Source organism: Anser cygnoides, chromosome 1, assembly GCF_040182565.1.
Source record: "Anser cygnoides isolate HZ-2024a breed goose chromosome 1, Taihu_goose_T2T_genome, whole genome shotgun sequence".
Taxonomy (NCBI): Eukaryota; Metazoa; Chordata; class Aves; order Anseriformes; family Anatidae; genus Anser; species Anser cygnoides.
Window position 1 is genome coordinate 40145692 of NC_089873.1, and position 27230 is coordinate 40172921.

At 36.5% G+C, this 27230-nt stretch overlaps 1 protein-coding gene across 3 annotated transcripts in view; it reads left to right on the plus strand.

The window, feature by feature from the left end:
- TRHDE (thyrotropin releasing hormone degrading enzyme) overlaps positions 1-27230 on the plus strand; it is a 211060-nt gene that overhangs the window by 86814 nt on the left and 97016 nt on the right. For 2 of the 3 annotated variants that reach the window (XM_066993102.1, XM_013197875.3), the window contains exons 5-6: positions 3618-3731; positions 14901-15038. In XM_066993102.1, coding sequence (XP_066849203.1) covers positions 3618-3731; positions 14901-15038 — 252 coding nt within the window. The remainder of the gene's footprint in view (positions 1-3617; positions 3732-14900; positions 15039-27230) is intronic. The other variant, XM_066993097.1, reaches the window with a different exon arrangement.

The window sequence follows — 27230 nt, forward strand, 5'->3', positions numbered from 1 at the left end:
TATATGAGACCCTTGTTGCTTAGGGTAACACAGCAAATGTTTTACCAGTGGTGTACCCAAGATTAGAAGAATTGGATGAATGTTAAGAATTGGGATTGTTAGTTTTAGATGTGACTGTAAAATCGGTATTCTCAAACCTGTTGGGCATCAGTGCTTGAGTGCTTTTAGTGGTGGACTGCAGTGTTCAAACAGAGAAGACAGCATCACAGAAGAACAGAGAAATTCTGTTGTTGTCAAAATACAGGTACAAAGCACATAAGACAGAATTTTATGCCTGATTTCTTCACAGGTGACTTTGTAATGCTTGACTAGATTGTTATTTTAGGAACATGTTCTAGGAAGGATCTATTAAAGTTACACAGATAGTTTTAGTTTAGTAATTTTTAGGTTATTAATGCTTGATATTACAGCTTGAGTGTTCTTTTAGACAATTTCATATATTTAATTAAAAATTAATAATTGGCAAAAAGAGTGTTTCAGCATAAAAGCTTTCCGTCCAAGCCCCAGAACACAAATGAGATATTAGTCGATACACACGTATTTATAGCATCATAAGTTAATAGCTCCAAATAATTACCATAATTTATTAAAATAATTCTGTTAAAGTAGCAATCCATTTTATTTGCATATCACAGATCAGCTCCACCTACAGCCTTTGAAGAAAGAGTCATTTGAATGATGTTTTTGTTAGTTCTCCCACCTGAGCACAAAATCTACGTTAAACACACATGAATGCAGAGGGAAAGGTAAAAATTCCTAAACCACATTTTTTTTAATAATCTGTAAAGAAAGAATATAGGAAGGAATACCTTTTCTGTGTGTCTGTAATGAGGATAAGAGCTTTCTGTGTGTCAGGATGAACACATTATCTGAGGGAAACGAGCAATTTATTTAATCAATACATTTAAATTCATTTTTCTTTCCAAAATGAAAAAAAATAATAATCTTCACTCAGGGCAAATAGCGTCCCTCTTCAAATACACAAATAAATAAATAAGCAATTACTTAAATGAAAGACTTAATTTCGTGTTTTCCTTTCAGACGTGTAACACCTAGGAAGATAATAGAGCATTTCTGGTTGAAAATTTGGCTTCATTAATTGCAGTCTCCGGTTCTGCTCCAACTCTGAAATACAATAGTATTCAGGACTATTTAGAAAAATTCCCTACATTTTCACATTGATATCATATGCTGTTTTAATACCTGTAAAATATTTTTTTCTTTTAGATGGATGGTTAAATGAAAACTTTTAATTGTGTCATTACTAAATAAATATAGTCAACTCATAGAGGAATATAAGAAATCCTCTGTTGTGGCATCATAAATTGTGAATACAACAAAATTAATATTTTCCACTTCTCAGCTAAGAAGCAGGAACAGCTATGTTCCTGCTTAAATCAGATGTATTTTAATCTAACATAATTCACTGTTTTATTTTTTAAAAATAATTATATTAATTATTTTGAGTTACAAGAATGTGTATTGTGAACTTTGTAACTTTTATTTTTTAAATCTCTCTCTGAATACCTGCAAGCATACCCTGACTGTTACTGGTTTCATATTTGTTCAGCAGTCCTCTTGTAATTCAAGAAATAAACACTGTGATATGGTGTTTAGCCTGTTTATCATTAGAAATTATTTAGCCAACCTATTCTAGTATAAATAGCACTTTCGTATTACTCTGGTAGTATGTTACTCTAGCTTTTCAATTTGTGGGAAGTGCATTATATGTATATGAATGCATTTCCAGTAGTTCTTTATCTTTTCGAGTAAATGGTCTTAGAATCAGGCTCTATCTCTTTTGGTCCTGTAGAGGGTTAATTTGATAGCCTTCATCTAGATTATGTTCTAGTGTCCATTAAGTTTAGTTTCACTTGCCATGTGAATACGACTTTTGTCAACCCCATCTTCTCTCCCTAAATTCTTCAATTGCTTGTCACAGACATTCATTTTCGTGTTTCGCTTCATTTTTCCTTCAAATCCTATTTACTGAACATTGTGTGGCAATCTGATAATCTCAGTTTCTGTAGTCTGTTCTCTGGAGCTCCTGTTTTCACAAAGGATCTTAGTTGTGTCATTGATCCTCCCTGGGCGCTATTCTCCCTCAACAAAGATGTGCACAGAAGCAAGACCTTTCATTGAGATCCCAGACAAAGCCTTTGAATATGCCAATCATCATAAAAGGAACCTGCTTACTTGGCCAACTCCATGGTTCTTCATTCTCCACTCTCATTAGTGTCAACAGCAGCGCCTGTGCTCTGACATGTCTCTCTCCCCCTGGAATACTTATTTGCTGATCCCTTTCTGTTTATTTTTCAGAGTTTACAACTCCATGAGAGCTCAAAATTATCTCTTGATTGTGAATTAATCTCTCTTTATTTACATTAAAAAAAAAAGTAGAGATTTTTTTTTCTGAAACAATGTTTGGTTTCTGGGAAATAAAAAAAAAAGATTCTACAGAGACTATGAAATAAGTTTTCATAATAATGTGTTTCTACTCTTACCACTCATGTTAAGATAGTCCAGGTTGCCCAGGGCCATTCCAGTCATTTGGACAGGGTGGTCCGTGAGCAGTGGAGTTGGGGAAGCCTGATTACCCGTGAACTTTTGTCCTCATTCCAGTGATGATCCCAACTCTGTCTAAAATCCCTATAAGGGTTTTTACCTCATGTCCTCTGCTGTGACGGGTTTATGGCTACACCCCAGCTGTTTGCCCTGTTAACTGCTACTGAGCGGAGTATCTAATGGCTAGGTTCTTGCCTTGCCCTCATTTTAGGTCCTTCTCTTTTCAGCTGCTGATCTTCATGTAGTTTTGTAGGAGTTTAGTTATCTTGGAGATCTCTGTCCTTTTCTCTAAATTGAGTTGAAGTCAGTCAGGAAGTTCAAGAGTTACGAGGGGGAATGTGACTGGCAGTCAGCTTGGGTATGATTCTTTTGGTTACTATTTTAGGTACCCTGCATCTCTGGTTGCTATTAAGAAAGCCTGCACATGCAAGCTGCAGGGCAGTAAACCCTGTATGAAATTTCCTAGGTCTGTTGTGGGCACCTCACATAACCTGGAGCACTTTTAGGTGGCATCAAGTGCCTGCTTTGAGGCAGCTGAGAGAGATGGCATGATTGCATAAAACAGCCTTTCTTAGGAAACTGGCCATTGAACATCAGTAATATTGTAAATCTTAGCAGGTAGGCAGGCCTTGTAGAGGAAGAAATGCTAAAATTTAGGTCTGGGATAGGGAGGTTGTGTTCCCAGGTTTTAAAGGTTTGCAGTATAAATAGTGAAGTTTCCAGGTGATGAATCAGCTTACCTGAGGTAGAAGCATTTTTCTCTCCATTGTCTATGTTCCTTAAACTGAGATGAGAATACTTTAGAAAACTAAATTAATGCTGTGAATACTCTCTGCAATGCTTCTTTTCCCCTGCTAGCTCTTTTCTAATATTTTACTTAAGTAACTTATGTGCATTCTGTAAAAAGGCTTAGTTCATTATTATATGAAAAAAGATTTGGTGAGTTTCAATGGGTGGTATAAATTAAAACTCGTGAAGAATCTGCTCTGTATAAATAAAATATGTGCAAACATGATTTTCTAAAGGTTTTTTTAACTGAACTTTCTTTGCAGTGGTTTGGTGACCTTGTGACTCCAGTTTGGTGGGAGGATGTGTGGTTGAAAGAGGGTTTTGCTCACTATTTTGAATTTGTCGGGACAGACTACCTCTACCCAGGATGGAACATGGTATGTTTTTTTTATTTCATTAATTTTGAAACTCCACAGAAAGGTTTCTCTCCTGTTATACTCCTGCTTCTGTTATAGACGGGGACTGCTGAAAAATACCAAATGATGCATGAAAGTATCAGATGTCCAATAAAGCAAAATCACAAGGTGTGAAATAATTTGACAGCATTCCAAAAGTGTAATCTGCAATTTATTACAAAAGAAATAAGGTTATGTCTATCACAAGCCAGTGTTAAAATAACTACTGTCTCTCTGCTGAAAAACATTTTGGATTAAAGCAGTTATGATTTAACATGGACCATTTTTGAAAATGGACAGAATATTGAATTTAGTCCATGAACACAACAAAAATGAGAAAGAGATGTTAGGCTAAAACATACTATGAAATCGAACATATATATATATATATATATTTACAGTATTCTGTTCTCTTCCTAAGTTTACTCTTATTGTTGTATACAGGTTATTTTGCTTACTATTCTTCTGTGAAGGTTGAATCCATTGTAGTATTTTTTCTTCTTCTAGATGTCAATTTAGGTTTATAATTGCATTATGAAATAGAAAAATAAATCTTTATTTGAACTGACATTTGTCTTGTATAGGTAAACATATTGGCTTCACCTGGCTTTGGCTGTATTAAAACCCATTCTCTTCATCTTTATGAAAAACACATCCTGAATTAAAATGTAATCATTCTAATTATAAATGCAATGAAATAAGGCAGGCCTGTATGATTTTAGCATAGTGAAATGTCATAGATGACAACGTTTATACACTGAATTTTATCTTCAGATCATCTGTCATTTGTTCTTCACATAACCAGCTTAACAAATGCAGAATAACTTTGTTTTAGAAGTCATTTGGAATGTAGAATATTTGCTTGAGATTTCTGTGGAATGAATATAACATTCACTGTTATGCAAATGACACACCCATCATGTGAAATCCTTAAGTCTTAGCAGAATACAGGCAAAACGAATAGTTTGAACTCAGAAATTAGACACATGTGCTGCATAAATTAGAATTGGCTATGTTAATATTGCTGTGCCTGGAGAAATACTCACCTGTCAATTTTTTCCCTAAATCAAAAAGAAGGTAGACATAAACTTTGGCCTTTGCAATCAAAATAACCATACTGACATATTTAAATAATAAGAAAAATAGTGACAAGATGGAACACTTGATGAGTTAATCATTTAAACATGATGTATTTTTTTGCAGACTACAGTAGAAGTCAATGTTTTAACCTTACTACAGAGATTGTAAGAAGAGGAAGCAAAACCTACTGTTACTGGAATTTGGCTTGCTGCATATTTTTGTTATTGGTATAAAGTGCATTTGCTGTTTAGATCATACTGACATTTATAAAGTTGAACAAATAAAAAGTGAGCCTTTATAAGAAGAAAAGCTGTTGCAAACAACTTAGTTATTTTAAAAAAAGGATACAGTACAAGCTTCATGAATCAGTTACAAAAACAAAAACTACAAAACTTATTTTCTATAATGATGTTTTAACAGAACAATATTCCAGCATTCTGTATGTGTTTTGTTGGCAGTTATTCATACCTGTGAAATAAAAATAAAAGATGCTGTGATGTACGATCACAGAGCTTTTTGCATCAGGAAAAACAAGAGTAATATGCCAAATCCTCTTTCTTTCTGAAGAATGAGGAAAGTTAAACTGTTAAGTTCTTTATCTTGTAGTCTTGAAATTTTACCCCTGAAATTTTCCTCAAGAAGCCCATGGATTAAAATATCAAATTCACTTTCTTTTCAGTTTCTTAAAGAATATTTGTCACATTTTCTTTTGGACAAGTGTAGACGCTAAAGACTGAAAGTCAATTCCTGAAAAAAGAACTTTTGTTTAGAAATGCAACTTGGGCAATATGGATATATCTGAATCAAACTGATCTCTCTCCAACTTCCTACCTAACTTGCTCAGTGCTTATAGGCCACAGGCACATAAGCTTTTACCATTAAAACTCCTTTTTTTTTTTTTTTTCTTTTTTTTTTCAGGGTGCATCTTATTTGGCATCCACAGTCTTGGTATCTTTTCTCTAGGTTCTTTAGCTTGCGTAAACACTTTATCCTTTTCTAAAGTTCTTGATTATCAGTTTTTCCTCAAATGTTTTATAAGCTCCACACCCCAGGAAAGATGGATAGGTAGTAAGATTGCCCAAACTGCCATGGAGCATGAGCTGTTACACTTCACTCAACCTCCCAGGAGGTTTAGAATTTCTTGTGTTGTCCACAAGGCATTTACATACTTCATCAGGCTACATGATCTTAATGAGAAGGGAAGTCCAGTCCTCAATAAACTCTCTCCATCCTTATGCCCTGGATCCTCCTGTTGAAATGTTGGGTGAACGGTATGAAGAATGAACAGAATCATTCTGACAGAGGCTTCTGTTGCAGTTACTGTAAGGTATATGAGAATTCCCCTGAGGAAGTGGGAAAAGTTTTGCTGATTTCAAAACAGGAAGGTTAGCTTTCTGTGCTGAGACCCTTGATGGTCCCACCACTGGTCTTAGTGTCCTTTTTTAAATTAAGTTAATTCAGATCAAAGTTAGAAAGTCTCCCTTCCCTCAGCTAAAAAGTAAGTCCCTGCATATTACCTTTTACTTCCTGAAGGTGAAGCTGACTTTGATTTTTAAGAATTATGTCCCCTACTGCATGGTCATGAGACATTTGCAGTAGTAATGAATTCACCATGCTTCCCATTTCAGCCTTTTGCATTGCCTATCCCCCAAATTAAATGTTTTTGAAATTCTTACTCTGGACTGTTTCAAAATCTTATTCCAAAATCTCATTCTTCAAGGTCTTTGAAGTTTAAACCATTGTGGTTTGTGGGTTTTTTTTTTGTTTGTTTTTGTTGTTGTCAAGACTATTTTAAAAAGAAATCTGGCACTGCAAACTGTTCTCCCCAGAGATCAGAGAATATTGCTTAATCTTGTGTATTCAAAATGGTTATTTGTTTGTGAATACCTTGGCTGTTGCTGTTTCATGACTTAGAAAGAGATGAGATTTCTTTGTTAGAGGCATACCATGCAACTTTTTGGTTGTCTCTCCATGCCATCAAAAATGAACAGCAGCTGGATGTGAGTTCTTGAGGTGTTAGATCTTATGAATGATACAACAAGGTAATGTCACCTCCATAGAAGGTTCTGCTGCTTGTTTTAGGATCAGAGAAAAGAGAAAACTAAAGTGGAAAACTACGTACTGCTTATTTTCTCTTCATAGCCCTGTCTTTTCTCATCCACCCTGTCTTCTCATCTACCTTTCTCCTTTCAGAGACCCGATTGCGCCTAAATATTCTATCATCCTCTCTGGCTGTTTCTGACATTATCCTGAACTCCTTCGTATGTGGCTCTCTAAAGGAAGGAATTCCTTCCTTGAATTTATTGATTCCATGAATTTATTGATTGTTCTTTTGCCTCCTTATTTTCTGGTAGAAGGAACCATCATGTTTGCCCTTGAACGTCTCTGGTATTGGGGTAGGTATTGAGGAGTATGACAGCAGGAATTACTGACATGTAATTTTCCCTTTCATCCATCAAACGAGTGTCAAATTCTTTAGCAGTCAGTACCCTGCTTGATGCTGAGAAAGCATTTCACAGAACCTAGCTGTCTTCTCCATTTTCTTTATTATATAAATGTTGGCTTTGGTGACAACTTTATTGGATGAGTCAAGGTGTAGTACACTTGTGGTTACTTTGACTCCACTGCCTTCTCTATGAATTGAAGTTCTGGAATAAGATCTCCCACTTTGATGTGTGCTTACTACTTTTACATACAAGGATCGTCATATTTGCCAGAAATTTTCTTAGTATTAAACAACTGTGATTATTTATTTGGAGTAAAACTTTTTGTTTACCTGGAAGGACATCCTTCACCTATCTTAGAGTGAATCACGTTTCCTTCACACTAACATGTTCCACACTCTAGATGATGCTGCCATTACTGTGGGCAGCTGAAAATAGTGCTGTTGCTTATCAACATTTCTGTTTTAAAAATATGTGCTGCAAGAAATTACCTGTGCCTAGAAAGTTAATAGAAAACAATTTAACTAAACTTCATTACAGTAAGTACTTTGAACATCACGCAACGCTCTGCCCAAATCCTTTATAAATGATCTTAATTACCTATCTTTCTCATTGACAGGATTGAAAGAATCAAAGTGAATACTGCCATTAAACACATGCTTATCTTTAATTTAGTTTGATTAACGTTCCCTCCTAAAGTGTTTGTCTCCTTCCACAAAATTTTTTAGGCATCATTTGACTTACAGAAAACCCAGAAAATCTTTATAGGTTTTGAAGTAGACTTAAGACATGGGCATTTTTGATTTATTTCATTATTATTTTGGCATTTCAGACCTGAGCTGTAGCCTGCTTGATCCTTCTAACCCAACATAAATATCATGCTGGCTCAGCATTGAGAGAGATTCAGACTCCTTTTTTAAAACTACTTTCATCTCTCTCTCTCCTCTCTCTCTCTCTCTCTCTTTTTTTTTTTTTTTTGTTAAAGGCTCCTAGTGCCTGTAAGAAGTAAACCTTTAATTAATACCACATGGAGTGTTTTTTTCCCCTAGTAAATGCTCACTGAAGTCAATTCTTGTATGATTTTCTGTTTTAACTCAACTATGGGGGAAGCTTTCAATGTAAAATTAACTAGAATCTCATGTATAATTAACTTTGGCAAGAAAGAAGAGGTATGTAAAGGTAAGCTGGAAGACCTGTAAGCTGGAAGACCTGGTTGCTCATTACTAGTCCTTTTTAAGTTCATCAGTTTTGAAATCCTTATGCTAAATTTTACTTATAAATAATAAAATATATTTCCATCTCCAAATTATCTTTCTTAATACAGTTTCTCTTTTTATGCCCTGGCAAGATGCATTACTATATTGAATTCTTAGCTTTAAATAGTTAAACTCTTAACATTTAGAGATCAGACATAAATGAATATCAACATTTAGATGAAACATTTATTCAAGAGATTGAGTACAGGTTTGGAGAATGTCAGTGTCTCTTCTTTCTTCATGTCATTATCTGCTCATCTTGAGAAAGCAGCCGAAATTACATTATTATGAGAGCTTTTGGGTCATGTGAGTTCAAATCTCCTGAGTTCAGGGTTTAGATGAAGCTTTAGTTCCTGAAAGAAACTTCAGTGAACTTGCTGAATTTCATATAATTTTGAATTAATAACCACTTTGTCATCAGTAAAAATGAGAAAGAATCTTTTTGACAACTTCTGCCTCCCATACAGGAGGAAGATCAAGGCCAGGACTCACTGAAGGGCAACCCTGTTGAAACAGGGATGTGCACTTCATCAGGAAATATAGTTAATGTGGGCAGTTCAGTGGCAACGCAAGTAGCCATATATTTGGGGGTATCCTTATTGAGAGATCACTTTTCAAATGTTCTGTTGTCTTGAATTTACTGCCCTTCTTTTAAAGTTGTTTGCAATATGCAGTTACTTGGAGCACAAACTGATAAGTAAGTTTTGGTGTACCTGCAAAACATGTTTGGTCCCTTCAGTGCTTAGATCACTGACCCTCATCACTTTCAGGATGGTATGGTTTAGGCATGCAAATGTTAGAGTACCTGAAAAATATTCTCATTGATGGTGACCTTTGCCAGTTGTGTCTGGAAGTTGCCTCAGTATTCCAGTCACATATGAAAGCAACTTTTTATTTAGATATTTTTTACTATTTCTTAAAGTGAGAAGATTTTCCTCTACAGATTCCTTCAGTTTGTCCAGGAGGAACTTCGTACCTTGTTGCCTAATGTTTTAAAATGCTCTGGGAATAGATGTGTGAAGGGACGATGGATCTGTGTGCATCCATTTGCTTAACGACTCATTTCTGTGAAGGCAACAAGATAACAAAACAGGATCTTAGAGTAAAGGAGTAAAACCAGCCTTCTCTGAAGCATTTTTGGGGGATAGGGCATCTTTCCTTCTGTAATGCTTCCTGTTGTATACTGTGTCCTCCATTTCTGTAGACCTACATTTGGCACAATGAGTCTGGTATACAAGCAAATTAAAGTTATACCTGAAAAACAGAGTGGTGAGAGAAAACAGCAGTTGAAGTAGTTGGCGAAACTGCACAAAAGCTCCAAATAACTACACATCTGCTTGGCAATGCAAATACTATGCATACATTACCTGAAGGTCATGAATATCTGGTTTGACATTTCATAAAAAAAATACATTTCAAATTCTCTTTCCTGATATTCAAAACTCGTTCTTCCTTAACTGTGAGCTCCTAGAACATCTGTATTGCTTTATAACAACAACAAAAAAAAAGTTACCCAGTGTGAAAATTTCTCAAACACAGGGACAGAAATTTTACAGGAACTTTGATGAGAAAATGTAGAAAAGGGTTATGAAGATAGATAAGTAATGGTGACATATTCATAGTTGATAAGTGTAGAATGTGTTGCAGGCCTCCTTCAACAGACTACATACATAATTGAAGCACACCTGCAGAGATATAAATTAAAAAGCTCAGTCTGTAAGCTGCTCAGGCTATTCACAAACAATTACAGTTGTGAAGACAGAGAGAGAAAGGCTGTGTTCATTTACCAGTAATCAGGAGAAATCCTGCAATATACACATACTTATACAGTGTTTATACACATATAGACAGAAAGAACTTGGTTTTGGCCCCTAGTGGAACTTTTCTGGCCTTAAGGTATTTTATTGAACCTTTGGTTTCCTAATAGACTATATTCCTTTGCAGTTTCTTAAACTTCACCCTGAAACGTACTGCATTAGAACTGCAGCCTCCTGGCATTGTGTATGCTAGAATTCTTTGCTTTCAAAATCTGCCCCTATTTCTTTTTCCCTATATATGCATTTTCCCTATAAAACCAAGTACTGAACCCAAATGCTGATTTTGTCAGGCATGAGAGATCACTCATCTCCTTTGTATTCGTGATGGCTAGTAAATCTGAATAGTTTGGAGAAGATATTTCCAGCAAGTTTGTCAGGAAAATCATTTGCAGATTTGTTCACCAATATTAAGCTTTATTCATGTAGATATCTCAGTCCATAAACCGTTTGAATGGCAGTCCCAGAACAAAGGCGGTGCCTTTAATACTGAGGCCTTTGATCTCTTCTGCGTACTAATTATCAGTTTTGGCTTTCATTGTGCTTTTCCTTTTGTTCCACAGTTGGATGTTTTCCATTTTTTTTTTCATTTTAATTATATTCTCTGCTATTTCATATTAATTTTTAGAAATTATTTTAATGTGATTAACGAGTATTACATTATTGTCATGCTAACTTGTACTCTTACAATATCGTATTGAGACATAATGTAAAATCACCAGCAGCAACCTCTTTCCATTACATCATCATTATCCTGTTATGCACAATAAATTTTAATGGCTCTTGAAGGTAGCCTTTTCTGCCAAAAAATGTTATTTCACAATTTTTTTCTTTCCATTTAGAGGTAGGTTACTTGAATGGTGGTCATCCTGTTGGAGAATAATACACAAAAAGTGACCACATCCTTTCCATAAAGCTTCCTCTGTAGAACAAGATAAAAAGAAATTAGAACAAGAAAGCTCTTTTATGGATTGCCAGTTTCCCATTCCCGATTCTTATTGCTATGGAATGATTTAAACTACAGATCCACATTTAAAAATCTTCACATATTTCCATTATATAGAAGAATTGCTATAGGCGGAAAGTTTCTGACCCCGTTATCAATAGCATTTGTGCTGCTTTTACCCACAGCAGTGAAATTTGAATGTTCATAATGTTTAAAGATTTACTGAGGATGAGAGAGATAAGCCACTCTAAGTGTACCAAACAGAAAAGGCCCTATCACTCACAAGTATAAGTCATTCCTACGAAGAGACAAGTACTTGAATCTGGTGACCACTGATGTTATGGCAATAATCCGAACACGTAAATCTTCAAAAGGCATGCTCATCTGATATAACAACACTTCAGTCTCTGCACCTGGGAGCATGCTCAAGAGTAAGAGGGAAAGCAACAAGAAGTAATTGACATTTTTTTTTCCTTTTTTTTTTTCTTTCTTTCTTGTGTGTTTCTCAACACAAGAGGACCTGGTCTTCTAGACTTTGACTATTTACAGTTCCAGGAAGGCTCTAAGGAGAGGAGATGAAGAGACAAGATGCCAAGTGGATAGTAGGAAAATAAGGAACAGAGTAACTTCCTGCTTGCCTTTAAAGAAAGACTCAGGCTTGAGAAGCACTTCTGTCCTTATTTCAGTTTTATTTCAGAGCAGGCGTCTGCTGTTGCCATACCAATTCTTGCTCTGAGCACTGTCTTGCACTTATACACAGCTACTGACACTTTCCAGCCAAATCCCCAAAGACTCATCTGAAGCCCTTGTTTCTTTACAGGCAAATCACAGTCTTTGGCTTCTCTCTTGCAGCTGAACTCCTCGGAGGAGAGTGATCTTAAACAACATTTTGTAATTGTTTCATGTTTAGCTGCAAACTTGTCACCTACCAAGTTGCCAGCTTGCTGACCTCATTAAATGCATTCCAAGATTGATTTTATCTACAATTTCTATGCTACGTGTTTCCGTAGTCCTGTAGATATCACGTTAAAATAGATCAATTCCAGCATACTGCATAGGGTAACATAACTAGGGAAAGCCCCTCTTCTATCAGTATAAGTAGTTTGGTCACATATGTTGGCCTTTTCCTCTTAATGTGCCGGTATGACTTTGATAGGTGAAGTGGTGTTTCTTCAACAAAATAATTAAGGTAGTTTTAGTTTCTTTCTGCTGTTCAGTTTTATGTTGTCTCTTCAAGCTGCATGTCCGCTGTCAACCAGGAAACTCGTTTCTCTTTCTCTCTCTGTGTCTCCCTGGAGTTCTGCGTATATTTGAGTCTCCTTTTCAAATCTATCTCAGAGGCTGTGTACTGAAGGGAAAAGGTGAGAATGATTTGGAAATCCTTTTAGCTCAAAAAACTTAGCTTTATAGGTCAAAAGCCTTCTTAATTCTCACTAAAATGCAGGTGAACATATCTGATGGCATACTAGCTATTTCTGTTTTATCCCAGTGCTATGGTCTGCCATAAATTTTAAGGAAGACTTTCCAGCTATGGTAACTTGAGTGAGCTGTCATGAATCTAAAATGCTCCTTTTCTGCCCTTCAAGGGATAACCTAAGGAAAACAAAACCAAAGCAAACAAAACAAAAACAAATACATGCTTATTTTCTTGATTCTGTGTTCTGTATTTGAAGTATTCTTGTGTGATTGTTAAATGTCCTTTTGATGAGTTAATTCTGAAAAATAAATCCACTCCCACAATTGTTTATTAATTGTGATATCCAGATGTGAGTGTGGAGATAGGTCTATACCTGTGTGTGTTCATACCTGTATGCGTTACTTACCATACTTCTGTAGAAATTGGTGTTCTGCTCCTGACTAATAGAGAACGTGAGTGAGATGTAACCAAATCATCTATAATCCTTTCTACCTCAGTAGTTTTCCTCTCACTGGGACTGTTATAATACTTGTTTCCCTACATTTGTTGTTTTCGTGTAAAAAAGGGCAGTTACTAACTGCATTCGCCTGAGAAAGTTTGGAAATGAACAATAATATGAACAAGACATTACTTTTTCCCTTCACAAACCTTACCTCATGCAGCCAGCTGAGAACACTAAGTGTGTGTTGGGTAATTGGCTTCCCTGCATCCCGTGCTTTTAATTGCCTGAATATGCAATCAGCTAAAGGTACATTTCTTGTGCTCTAATGAATTCTAACATAAAGGTTTATTTCCAGATGGATCAGCATTGGAACAGCTCTTCAGCTGTCTTATAAATAAAATGTAAATTAACACATTGATACCAAAACCTTGCCACCCAAGAAATTAAACATATAATTTATTATGTAATTTTGTGGCTATTTTATCTGTGGACATCAAAGTACTTTTTGACAAACATGCAGCATTCCCTAGAATTTCTTTATACTATGGCACTAGTAATTCAGTAATTCAGGAAATGCTGTACTTTAGATAAAGTTCGAGATATGCCATTTCAGGGGAAAAATGCTTATTTAAACTTTCCATAATTTTTAATTCAGTCTTTACATTTATTTGTGACTTCAAAAAACAAGGAAGTGAAGCTCTTCTTTCCCGACACAGTGTTTTGGAGTGGAGACATATATATGAATGCAATATGAGGACTTTTTCAAGCATGTCATTTCTCAACTGAAAAAGTCACATCTACTTGTACTCTAAAAGTGAATGCAGCACAGTTCATAGAGTATACATGCACATTTAATTAATGCTGCTGCCAGAGTAAATATGCAGCGGTTTTGACATACCTCTGCAATCCATATTTATAGAGGGTATAGAAATGAATTAGTACGTTGGATGTTGTTTGGGTTTGCCCCTGCCTTTGATGGAGCTGTGACTTTGACTATGTCATTTGACTTCTACATGCAGCTGTGGTCTCACTTGTAAAGAGACACAGGAATGGTTTTCTTCAGATGGAGGTTATGAAATGAAGGAGATAAAGTTCGTAGAGCACACAAGCTCTTGAGGAGGAACAATTTCTTTACAGGAATTACGAAAGATGGTGCAGACATTTGCTATGACAGTGCTGCGGGCTCTATTCATTGTACTGTCCCATGCTGACCTGCTATGTGAACTTGGCACTAATAGCCAAGTGACTTAAACCTTAATATGCCTTAGGGTCTACACAATAAAGCAGTAATAATTGTATTTATTCAGCTCTGTCAAAAGTGATTGTGCCTATGTATGCAATGAGCTCTATGAGTGCTGAGCTGTAGCCTACATATATTTTAGTGATTGAAGACTATGCCACTTTCTCCTCTCTCCCTAACCCCTGGTAACTGGGAGTGAATTGTCATGGTAATGAGGATTGCAGTCTGCACCTACAGATACATTTTGATTCATTGAATAGTCTTTAATTTAATTTCATTCAGTTTGCTTTCAGCAAATGGTCTCAAGTCAGTAGGATCCCTAGACGCTAGACATAGTTCCTGTCTGTTCCATATACCTGTTCAAGATTTTAGGACGTGATGGTGGCTTACATTCAAACCAGAAGGTCTAATTTCAATCGTCTGTCATATAGAGGCTGCCTCTGATAACTGTGCATCTATATTGTTTTAAATGTATGTGTGTCTGTGATATTACTGCTTATGCTGTATTTCAGGAAAAGCAGAGATTTCTGACAGATGTCCTACATGAAGTGATGTTGCTGGATGGTTTGACCAGTTCACATCCAGTATCCCAGGAGGTGCAGCAAGCCACAGACATTGACAGGGTGTTTGACTGGATTGCATATAAAAAGGTGGGACTAATTAAACCTATCTATCTGTATAAATAGATATGTCAGTAGCTATTAGAAGATTGCGTTCCATCTGTAAAACACATACTCTTGTAAAGATACATAGACAGTTGTTAAGAGGTGGGAAACTTTAATTTGTGTGGAATATGTTTGGAATATACTACAGTGATTTTATCCAATCACCTTCAACAAATCCGGTGTTATTAAATGTTATAAATAAAGTTGGGAGGCTGTCAGAATGCAGCAAGACGATTTGTGTGTTCTTTTAATTACTATTTATTTTGTGGCAGTGTTTGAATTGTGTTAGATGCTTTAAAAAGCAAAAAGGATATGTAGTCTTTGTCCTCTTGAAACTCTTGAAAAATTCTTAAATACTGAAGTTACACGTAATGTTTTTTTCCTTTTTATTTTTTTTTCTATGCATGAGAATTTTTTCTAAAAGGTAGTGAAAACTCTGCTCATTGCAGAAGAGTGAGAGCAGAACTGACTTGTGGGATGATGAAGGAATATGTATTAATTCAGGCAATGTATTTCAGTGTTTCAACATGTATTTCAGTGGTAGGAATGATTCAGCCAACTTTGGGACTGAATAACTTCTATGAAGGAGTGGGAGAGATGCACAATTCCACCTTCTCCATCATATGACTGGGCTTGCTGCTAGCCTCTGACCCAAAAACTGGTGGTTTCCATCATACCACATGATGATTCTCTGCATAGTATGGTGTCCAATATTGTGCTGTAATTTCATGAGAAGGTGTTCTTGATGTGTGATGCAGAGATGTTGCCTGCAGCTTTCCACTAGGAAGGCTATATTGGTACTGTCTACTCCAGACAGTAAGAGTCTTTTGACTATCACCTTTGGACCAGATAGTATTTTTCTTCTGCATCATTAGCTGCCTAATATCAGGCTGTAACAAGACAGCAGCAGCATAGCACTGACTTGCCTGCTGAGCCTCCAGTTTATCCAGCACTCGTTCTGGGCTAAAAAAGAGGTATATCCTTTCTTACAGTCACCAGCTATTCCCACTCAACAAGTTATCATCTTCCACTAAAGGTTCTTATTCCTTTAAGAGTGGGCAGATGACAGATGTGTGTATGTGCATGTAATACGTGTAGGATGTAATATTCAAACATGAAATAGCTAGGAAAATATTCTAAAATGCTAGAGTTGCTCAAGATCCCAAGTAACATTTGCAAAAATGTCTCAGCTGGCGTTGAAAATATGAATCTTGGTCAATTAATCTATAGTAACCAGCAACTTTTAGCATACTGAAGTATTCTCATTGTTTACATATTTCAGTCATGTTCGATGGTGATAGCTGAACCTCGGTAGGTTCAGAGGCTTATCTCACATCAGTATGTTAATATTTCAAGCTAATTATTTTTTTCTAGTTAATATGATAGTAGTAATATCACACAGTAAACTGTAATACTTAGCACTTATCGTTTCATCATATGAACATTTTACAAACATCAAGGAATTTTCATTTACATTAAAATGACAAATAGGACACTAGGACATGTCTATATACTGTTAGCTAACTTATCCAGGCTGATAGCATCACTCAGTTTTCTCCGTGGATTGGAGTGCAATCTGTGTATTGTATCTGTCTGTCTTTTTAAAGGTTCATTTTTACTGTTACAATAGCCATGGCCAGTGGACATGGCAGCTTCCCCACTCAGCTTCTCTGATGGCCAGCTCTCCCAGAACCTTAAGTGACACTGAATGTGTTCTTATCAGGGCCTGACCATGTAAATTTTGAACCCAGTTATTTGATCTAGCAAAACAACTTGAGGAATGGCAATGGAAGAATTTACTTAGGCACTTTCTTAGGTGAAGAAATTAAAACACAGACCCTTTCACCCATAAAGTCTTTGTTTTGCTGTCTGCTTTTCTAACTAACCATTCATTCTATTGTTTTAGATATAAACAGTATCTAACAGGAATAAACTTTACCACTGGCTTCATAGCTGCTCTTTTCACAGTTTCTGTACTTTCTTCCCAGCACCTGACACTGTTCCTTCAGAGGATAAATTGGAACAAATTTAGCATTTTGTAGATCTTGCATTCTTGTTTCCTACGTAATCTTGTATGCAAGCATGCATAGCTTGCACTTAAAATCAGCTTGCTTGTTGATGAAATTAACTCTTTTATGAGATAGCTAGAACCTTTGCCTATCCTTCTAGCTCTCTAATGTCTGCCAATATAAATACTGTGATGAACCGTATGTCAATAAAATCCAAGTTGTACCTGTTTAGCTGTTTGCTCAAATATATTCAGGTGCCTCAAAGCCCTCCTTACACAATGAACCCTGATTTCTATTATTGCATGTGTTTCAGGGATGGCTTTTTGGTTGTTTGCTGACTTATTTTTTAAATTGCTGAAAAATATTATTATTTTTTTTTTCTCTTGACTCTAGCAAACTTTGGGTCAGGACCATCAGTGAGGCCTTTTCTACTGTCTTTATTAAAATAACCATTTTATACATTCCAGCAAAACATGCATTTTGGTATGGATTTTTTTTTTTAATTCTCTTTTATTTTATTATTTTTTTAATGTCCACCTTATGCTTCCTGGGACCTTAGACTGTCGATGCAATCTCTTTTCCCTCTTTACTGTTTTCTGTGTGAAATTGAAATGATGAAACTTTCTCCCATCTAATTTTTCTTCATTGAAATGACAGTCATGGAATGTCATTGTCATTTCATTGTCTTTACTGTCATCAGTATGGCATAAATCAGCTAGACACCATTAATATGCCCATGTCTGCTAGACACTCAGCTGTCACCTTAAAGATTTGCCTCTTACTCTTTCTATACATTTTGGAGATAACCATTGAGACTGTGCTATTTAAATGCCTTGTAGCTGAACACATTTTTCATTTCCACTTTCTTGTCCTCAGTGATTGCATGTAAGAAGTCTCACGACATAAACCCCTGAAGAATGGTATTCAGGTAATCTCATAAGCAGAGTGAAACAGGCACTAGAGCACTGCAGCTCACAGCATTTCCACTGAAGCTGTTGATGGTAGTGCTTGGCTCTTTCAAAAGCATCATACTAGTCATTCCTCAGAGAGGATCATGTCATCATCCTCCACTAGGACCACAAATATGTAGAGAAAAACAAGAAAACATGATAGTTCATTAATAAGCAAACAGTATTGGTAGATGATACAAGGCTCTCAACTCACATCAGAGAGTGGATACATCTTCATAGTGCAGCTGGAAATAAGATAGTGTCCTCCCATGATGGGAAAAGTCGTTATATCCCAAGTGCAGCAGGAAATACAGCCTGTTGAACACAAGAGTGGATCTGAGAATTGTTAAATCAAAGCAAAAAGTGTGACAGCCTTTCCTTACCAGAAATAATTGACAGCAGAAATCATAGCCCTGGAGTGCTGCATCAACAGATGAGGAGAAAGTGCAACAAGGATAACATGAGGAGCAACAATCAGCAAGGAACAGCCAGCTGTAATGAAACAGAAACAAGACAGCTGCATCACAGAGGGAGCAGCCAGACCCAGAACAGTGTGAGAGAGAGATATCCCACACAGAACTAAAGAAGTCATACCCTGGATGAGCAGTCTCAGCCAGATAAGAGAAGGGATGAAAGGGCACCAAGGACAGTACGGAGAGTCAGATAATATCTGAAGTTGTTTCCATCAGGCTACTGAATGCTTTGAAGTGTGCTGGTTGCAGATCTGGTAGCAATTGGAGCAGGCAAGACCAGTATGATGGAGTGTAACTATCAAAGTACCCCCAGCAGAATATGTCTTGGCAAGTGACAAACAATAATCAAAGCAAGGAAGAGTGTGGCTGGAATAGAGAAGAATATTCCTTTTTTTTTTTCCTCCCTGTAAGCAATATGAGACTCTGTAGTGAGATAGTTACTGGCCCAGGCTTTGTAACACAAACAATTCATTATTTCTTACACCTTTGTCTGTATAATTTCCTTTTCCATCTTAACCTGGTGCCACAACTTTAAAAAAGTTTTTTGTTGCTTTCTGCATCTGAATGATGGAAGGATTACTATATTTCTAATAATAATAAAGGAAGAGAGGGGGGCACCCCTTGACCTTCCCTCAAAGGCAATGTTTGGTGTTATGAAATCTGTGCAACTAAAAATTTGCACAAAGAAAAGTGGTTACCTTCCCTGTGTGTTGCAAGAAACAGTTCTGGCAAAGGAAAATTTACAAAACTGAAACCAGTGGCTTGCTCACCCTTTGAGTATAGTCCTTTTTGAAAATTCAGAGTAACATGTTCTGCAAGAATTTGGAAGAATAGGAAGGCCAACTGCAGTCAGCGTAAAGGCTCTCTAAGATCTTTGTTCTTTTTTACTTCTGTTCCTCAGGAACTGGGAAAGATACTAGCACTGAAATAACAAATCAAACCCCATCTATTCTGGCCAGTAAAACCAAGATTAGTGTTGGAGTGAAATCCACTCAGTTCATGAGTGTAACGTAATTGTGGCAATCTTTCTTTGCCTTACAAAACGGAATTGAGGTGCATTTGTGAAGTGACCTCATGCAAGTGATAGCAGCTCATTAACACTGAAAAAAATACTAGATAAACACTAACAAATAGCAAAATATAGTAAACCAGGTTTTATTTTTAATTATTCACATAACTAAATCAGGAACAAGAGAAGATATCCAGCTAGTTTAAATTCTTATGAAACCAGGTGGCTTTGCAACCTGTTCCCTTAACACAGTGTAAAGGGAGAGCTTCTTGTTCTTCCTGACTAATTTAGCTGTGATGTCACCTGTGAATGCCATGAAGCTCTTTGCAAGCATTTGATGGTAGTTTCTATTCCATGACTTGCTAGTGCAGAAGGTCAGTGCCCAGATTGCAGAGGGTGCTTTCAAAAGCCATTTGAACATAATGCATTGTATCAGAGGAAATATCTTGTAATGAAAATAATTTCTTTCTGTTTAGATATAAAGGTTGTAGGTCTCCACAGCCTCCAATATGAGAACCATTGAAACTGGAAGTTGGTGAAACCTTCGGGTTCAAGTTCAGAGCAGTCGCTGGAGTGCCTCAAGTACACTCGAATATGCAGGCCATCCCACTCCAGCCCATGTGGTGCTAGTGTGTAAAACCAGCCAGGTGCTTCAAGATACTTGAAATACTTGTCTTAAATAAGGCATTTGAGCACCTTCCTGACTCAAAACAGTCATTAGCCTATTGTATTGTTTAGTGTATACTGGCTTAGTGTTTTCTGAAGAGGAAACAGAAACCACTGTGTGAGGTGTATAAACAGCAAGATACCTACAATGCTTTAGGAGTGTTCGTTTCCCCATGCTAGAGAAAACTATACATGAGTTGGAGAAGATATAAAAAAAATGGAAAACAAATGTTAATAAAAACACTACATTTTAAATAAGAGCTCATTAGACTGCTCAGTCAGGCCGACACAAGGCAGAGCAATCGGGAAGCCACAGCCTGTTGCAGTACAGGACCTTTGTCTGCCTGTTCCCCCTCAAAGGCAATGGCAAATGGGAGCTCCCAAGGCCTGGAGCAAGCGAACAAAGCAGAAATGGCAGTGATGACTCCAGACACTGTGCCCTGCCATCTTTTATTATACTTCTGTCCCCAACAGGGAGCAGGACGATGCGTCTGTGTCTCAGATGTTTCCATGCCTTAAAGTGATAAAGGCGGGCTTGCAGCAAGACACCCACCTATGCACTGGAGATCCTGAAGTGCTCTTACGTTTTCTGTCTCTCCAGCTCTACTTTGTAATGGTAATTTTCAGCAAAGGCTAAAACAGAAAGCCGACTGCTGTGCCTTCTTAAGACTTCAGATGTAGTTTCTCTCTCTCTTTTTTTTTTTTTTTTTTCCTTGAAGGCATCCAAAAAACAGTGATTCCATAGTAAGGATGAAGGATAACTTTTGCTGACACCCATCCTAGTTCAGATTGGTGAAAGCAAGAGCAGCAGTTACAAATGTTCAAGTAACTTGTTGCAAACTGTAAGAACTGGAAATAGAAAATAAACTGTAGATAACTGAAATAGCATAAAAGGAAAATAGTTGACATAGAAAATATGATCGATAAATTCTCACTAGTCTGCTGTAGCTTTTGCAGGCCTGCAGGACCCCTATTCAGAAGGGAATTATCTGGAACAACGCCAGTGCCACTGTTTTGTTCTTGATGTTTTTAAGAAATATTTAAGTACTGGACAACTTCTGAAGCTTAAAAAAAGTTATTAAAGGAGGGCAGGTAGAATGGCATATCTAATTGTAGTTAGTTGCAAATCAGTTTTAGACAAATGGGTTGAGATTCTTAGGTGTTATTTAGTAAACTAAAAAAAAAAGGAAAATTAATCATCATGTTTCATAGAAAAAAACTGGTCAGATGATTTCAAACTGATGAGATTAAATGTGTGGTTGGTAAAGATAAATTGTGTAGAGTCACAGAGTTTTAAAATCTATTCTATTACAGCATAATATTCTAGTTAAAAAAATAGTGCTATACAGTATCACTAGAGAACACATTGACTGGATTAATAGATATCTGTCAGATTATACTGATCCCCTAGGTAGTAATCAAAGGAGAATCATCACAAATTTTGAGTTTTATTTTACTTAATTTGCTTTTGGATTCTCGGTGGAGCTTGTTGGCAAAATGGTAATGCGTTTTTTCTTTAAAATGAATCAACTGTGACCGTGGAAACACTTCAGTAAGTGTTTCATCATAGAAGAGCAAATTTTCACCTGTTACTTCTAATGGGAAACAAGGAGTTGTGGAGCCAGTTTTATTATTAGACGAGATTCTTAAGATACACTGGTTTACTCACTACTTACTTGGCTTCTGATGATGGCCCGTCTATGTAAATAATGTCATCAACCTTTTGTGTTTGTACATCCTTGAAGGCTTCTTCATACAGGCAGTTAATGAAAAAGTATGTGGTGCTTTTGTCCTTGTCAGTGGTGTCAGAACATACAACAGAGATTTTGGTGGCCAGGCTAAATGGAACTATGGTTGTAAATGGAGTCTCAGTAATATTTTGTCTAGGTGACTGATACATTTTATTATTGAAGGAAAATGATAGGATGACATCCACCTGAAGAACATGATTAGTTATGGTCATTTACTCCTGAATTTTGTTCATTGTGTTACGTTCCTTAAATTTGCAAGAGAATTTATGTCTAAGACTAATATTTCACCAAAGCTCATCTTGCCATCTGACCATTTTGGTATTATCCAGCCCTAGAACAGCTGTGTTTGTCGGAATAGAAAATGATTATGATTTCCCAGTGAAAACCTCTCCTTGAGTATAATGTTGCTTTTTCAGTGATGTTTTGGCATCAGATAAATGGCCTTACAATCTATAAAAACAACATAAGATGCTCTTCTGCATCTTTGATGATTTAGCACAGTAAGCTACAAGTTTATAGGTATATTTGCTGATTTTTAAAATATTAGTTCAACCAGACTGTAAGTAAAGCTTTAAAAATAGAGTAAGATTAATTTGTTTATTAAAATATGTCCTGCTTTTATTGCTGAATATCAACATGTTAACTTGTGGGTGTGCATTGCTTGATAAACAAATATCAATTGGAAATTAAGCATTATTTTAAAAAGCGAAGAAGACAAATATAAGGACTTTTTTTTTTTTTCTTTCTTCCTAGTCTGTACCATAAAAATAATGTAGGGATAGTTTTTAGCTCCTTTTAATGAATGAAGTCCTTCTCTAAGAATTTATTACTGAATTCAGGGAAATCAGTCAGAGCCAAATTCAGCCAATTACATAGTTACTTGTTTAATTCTGTGTGTAAGCTGTGGCATTTAAGTCAGATTGCTTATACGTTAAGGTACTTAAGTGTGTCACTAAATGATGGCCTGGGCTAAGAACTTCAGGATGAGGCTTATATCGCAACACTGTGTACTACTATGCATAGTCTGCACATATCGATCTTTTTCCTTACTTCTCTTAGCTTTTACATGTGTTTTCCAAGGGGAAAGCCTCTAGGAATTCATTTGAACGTTTTACATTTTTGCCTCAGGGAAGAAGTTGTAGGCATGTGTTTACTCATTTAAGCAAATACATTCTGTTATCCTAATTGAATACAGAAGTATTTGCACTCATGAAATTCATGTGTATTAAGCTTCATTTTTCTTGTAGTATTTTGAGGTGCTGTTGCAGAATACAGAAAAATAGCCACACTGGTGCATTACAGTGCTCAATTTTGTGAAATGAAAGAGGGGCTTGGTGCTGGTGACTGATGATACCGTCTAATTAATTCCCTGAGAATAATTTCTCAGTGAGTACTTCTGTAGTTTTGAGAGTTTAGGTACTTTGGGTAGAAACATCTGAAGATGGAAGATCTTTAGCAGGGTATTTCAGGAGCCTTCCACTTTCCACAATACAATACTATAACTGCAAGCATGAGCAGGGCACTCATACCAAGACTATCAGAGTGAGGCTGTAGACCATGAAATATGGTTCAGATTACTAAAATAGGAAGGTAAATACATTTCATTATGATCTGAGTGGGAGATGAGGCATGGCTGGACTTCTCTTGGGGAAAAAGTAAGTGTGTATGGTGAATATGTTTGCTTAAGAAAGCCCAATTTAAATGTAACACCTGGATTTGAAAGTAGTTACCTAGTTGTCCCTTGTTCTCACAGGAAAACTGAAGGGATGTTAGTTATTTGCTTAAGGTAGTAACAGTTGCTCAACAGACATGACACCAGGCTTCCCCTATCTCTCAGTCCTCTTCTTTAAGGTGCTGGGAATGGCGATTCAGTTAATTCAGTGCACTGCTTGTAGTGTAATGCAACAACTCAGTTGAAAATGTTTTTAAAAAGTCATTTACACACATGCACACTGTTCTGTATGGAACAAATTCTGTAGATGTGACTTAATCAAAACATATTTTTTTGTGTCAGATTTTCTGCAAGATTTGACAGATTTTGTTTCCTAATTTTATGTTCTTTTTTAAAATCACATTTTTGCTACATGTCTGATGTACATTGTTCTTTCACTTTAATTCATGCTGTGTTTTTCCCAATGAGCTAAATTTCATAGGGCATCCAGCTGTGGTTGGTTAGTACCAACAAAGAATGATTGTTTTGGAAAACGTGACTTGGATATTGCATGTTGGCTACTGTTCAGATTACAAAAATAATGTGCAAATGTGCATTCTTTATATGAGTGCTTTGTAACATGCTCTTCTAATATTTGAAATGAACTTTGAATCACAGAATTATCTAATATTTTGAGAAATTAAGACTAGTGTATGAGTTCAGGAACTTTGAACTGAAAAGCTGAAATGAAATTATACTCATTTACTTAAGAACCCTTTTGACTGTAGATACCCTTAGGCTTCTATTTGACAGAGCACCATAAAAATATGTTCAACTTTTTTTTTTTTTTTTTTTTTTTTAAGAAAAAAATGCTGCTTTTATTAATTTTGGAGTTCTAAAAAATCTCTTTCTTCAGCGTGTTTCATGAAGAGATACATTTCAATCATTATTCAAAATGTATTAGTCAGAATTCGGAAATGTTGTCTTGATCACACAGTTTGTGTGATCTTAACCGATTTTTAAGGTGTTTCATGCCTGACTTGAATGCACAGCAGGCATGGCTCAGGGTTACTGGGTGAGGGGCATGATGGCCAACTTGTACGATTTTATCAGATTTTTAAGGGTATAGCAGAGAAGCATAATTAATTGTTTGTATTGGACTTTCTTGCTGAAGAACGGGCTGATTCCCATGCTCAGTTTATTCTTTGTAACAGGTTGCAGGAATGATCAATTTGAGGTAGGTATATGGGAGACACTAACCAAAATAGCTGAGTAGGTTGTTAGGAAGTCTGCAGATCTGGGTGGCACCCACCAGCATGTTCTGTAAGTAAGCAGGTGTGGAGTGCAGAACTCCGGGCAATAGGGTGTAGGCTGTCCTTGCAGACAGCCCCTGTGCCAGAGAATTGCTGGTGGCAATGTAGAGAGAGAATGGTCTCTAGAAGATGTCCTAGGAACTACAGACTGATGAGTCCAGCTTCCTACTCCAGCAAGGTGGGGACTGTATTGTATGTAAAGGGTAAGTACCTGAGCACATGGATAATTGTGTCAGTCTTGCTGAACATAGCTTCTACAAAGGGAGATTCTGTCTCACTGTCCAGCTGGAGTTTGTGCAGGAAGTCAGGAGACACCGGATTTTCAAAAAGTCTTTAACAAGACACTTTGCCAAAAGCTTTTGACTCTCCTATGGAAAGCTGCAGAGCAACTAGTGTTGCCACAGAGTGTGGGAAAGGTCTTTTTATAGATTGGAAATGAGCAAATGATCCCAAACAAGTACAGCTTGTGGCCTTCTTGTATCCCACCTGTCTGCTTGCCCACAGAACATTTTCTTCTAAATGCTTCAAAAGGGCTGTCCACACCATTCCTTCAAATCCTTGTTCTCAAAAATTTTTCAGTTATGTTCAGTTGTACCATAGCACAGAGTAAATAGTTTAAGGAAGGGAATGTTTATATATTGAGTTATATACAGAAAAAAAGAATACTGGTATATGTCAGGTATATATTAGTATTCATCAAACTTCATATATTGATTCTAATCTTAAGAGCTCTTTAGGAAAGAATCGTACATTTCTGAGTACCTGTATGTGGTCTGATTTGTTAAAATCAATTAAGATGAAAGTGATTATAAGAAATTCCTATTGTTAATAATAGCTCTACCAATGATATGAGTAAAATCAAGTTTTAATTGAAGTAGAGGATGGAGTAGCTCACGTTTCCCTTAGCTAGAGGGGAAGTGACCCTAATCTTGAATTGCAGGGATACAAGCATAAGGGAAACTAGCTTTAGGCCTCCTACAATTTCATGAAAATTGTATTTTATATGAAAGACAAGTGGTACTATTACATATTAAGACTGATTTTGAACTCACTACTGCACAATAGAAGACTAAGTCTCCTGTGTCTCAATGTTCTTTTAGAAATGAGAGAAGTGACAGCAAAAGAGGGGAGTGGAGGCTTTTTAGGAAATTGATTTTTTTCCCCCAGAAATTCAGTTATGTAATTTTGGTTGGTAGTCCAGTTGTCCGCTCCTCAGTACCTCACTCCACACTTAACACCTTGTGTACCGTGGTGGTGGTTCCCATAACAGGATACTTCCTGATTTTAGATTTTATGTCACAAAAGATATTGTTCTGAACTAAATCAAAACAATCAACTTTTATTCCTAAACAAGGATGGCAAGGAGGACATTCAGTGAAGAAGGCATATATTGAGATCTATGTAATTGTTATTACTGATACTTGGTGTTACTTGAAATAAATTAATAAGCAAGCCTTCAAGATGCTGTCTCAGATGTTGTAAACTCAGGAAAGTGTTTCTGCATTGTTTATACTTTTACGTTTTCCAGGGTTGCTCCATGACTTGCAGAATAAAATATCTTTAAAGAGATTTATGTTATCGAACTTGGGATGTTTGCTGCATAGACTCCTGCAGTTAACTAGTTGTCTAACCTCCCTGTATCATCAGTGAAGGTAAACAGGAACTTTTAGGGTGAAATTTATCTGTGCTATTTTAGATGCATGTTTTCAGATGAGATGAATCAGGATGAGCTGAAGTGCTCACATCTCTCTCCATTGCCTTTAAAGGGAGTCTAAGCAGCTGGCTCAGCTGTATAAAACTTGAGTAAGCATCAGAAAGTTACCATGTAGGCATCTGCATTCTGTCACATGAATCTCAATCCTACCCTTAGAACAAAAACAACAAAACATACAAAAGCAGAAAGAAAAAAGATGATGTTCTAGGGAAAGAAAAAAAAGACAAGATTTGGTGGGAAGGAGGGTAGGAGGATGGAAGAGCTCTGCTTTCTTTAAGTCAGTCTTTTATGGTCTCTTTATCTTCCTCCACTCCAGCTCATTTACAAAATGATAGATTATTTCACCCTTATGAGAGTCAGCTGTAGTTCACAATTTCTGTTCTGTTGGTGACATTTTTCACTCATGAGCAGTTTTTAGAATACTGACATAATTTTTGCTTCTTAAAAGAATAATGCTGAATGAGTTTGCAACTCAACTGTATCTCTTCACACATGGCCCCTTGTCCTTGCCTTCTACCTTCTGCATAATCTTGTATTCTGGTTTTCTGATTTTCACATTATCAGATTCTCTGCAATGGCTTCACTAGTGCATAATTTTAAGTGTTTTCTCTGCTGTCTGTTTGGTACAGAATATCCACCTT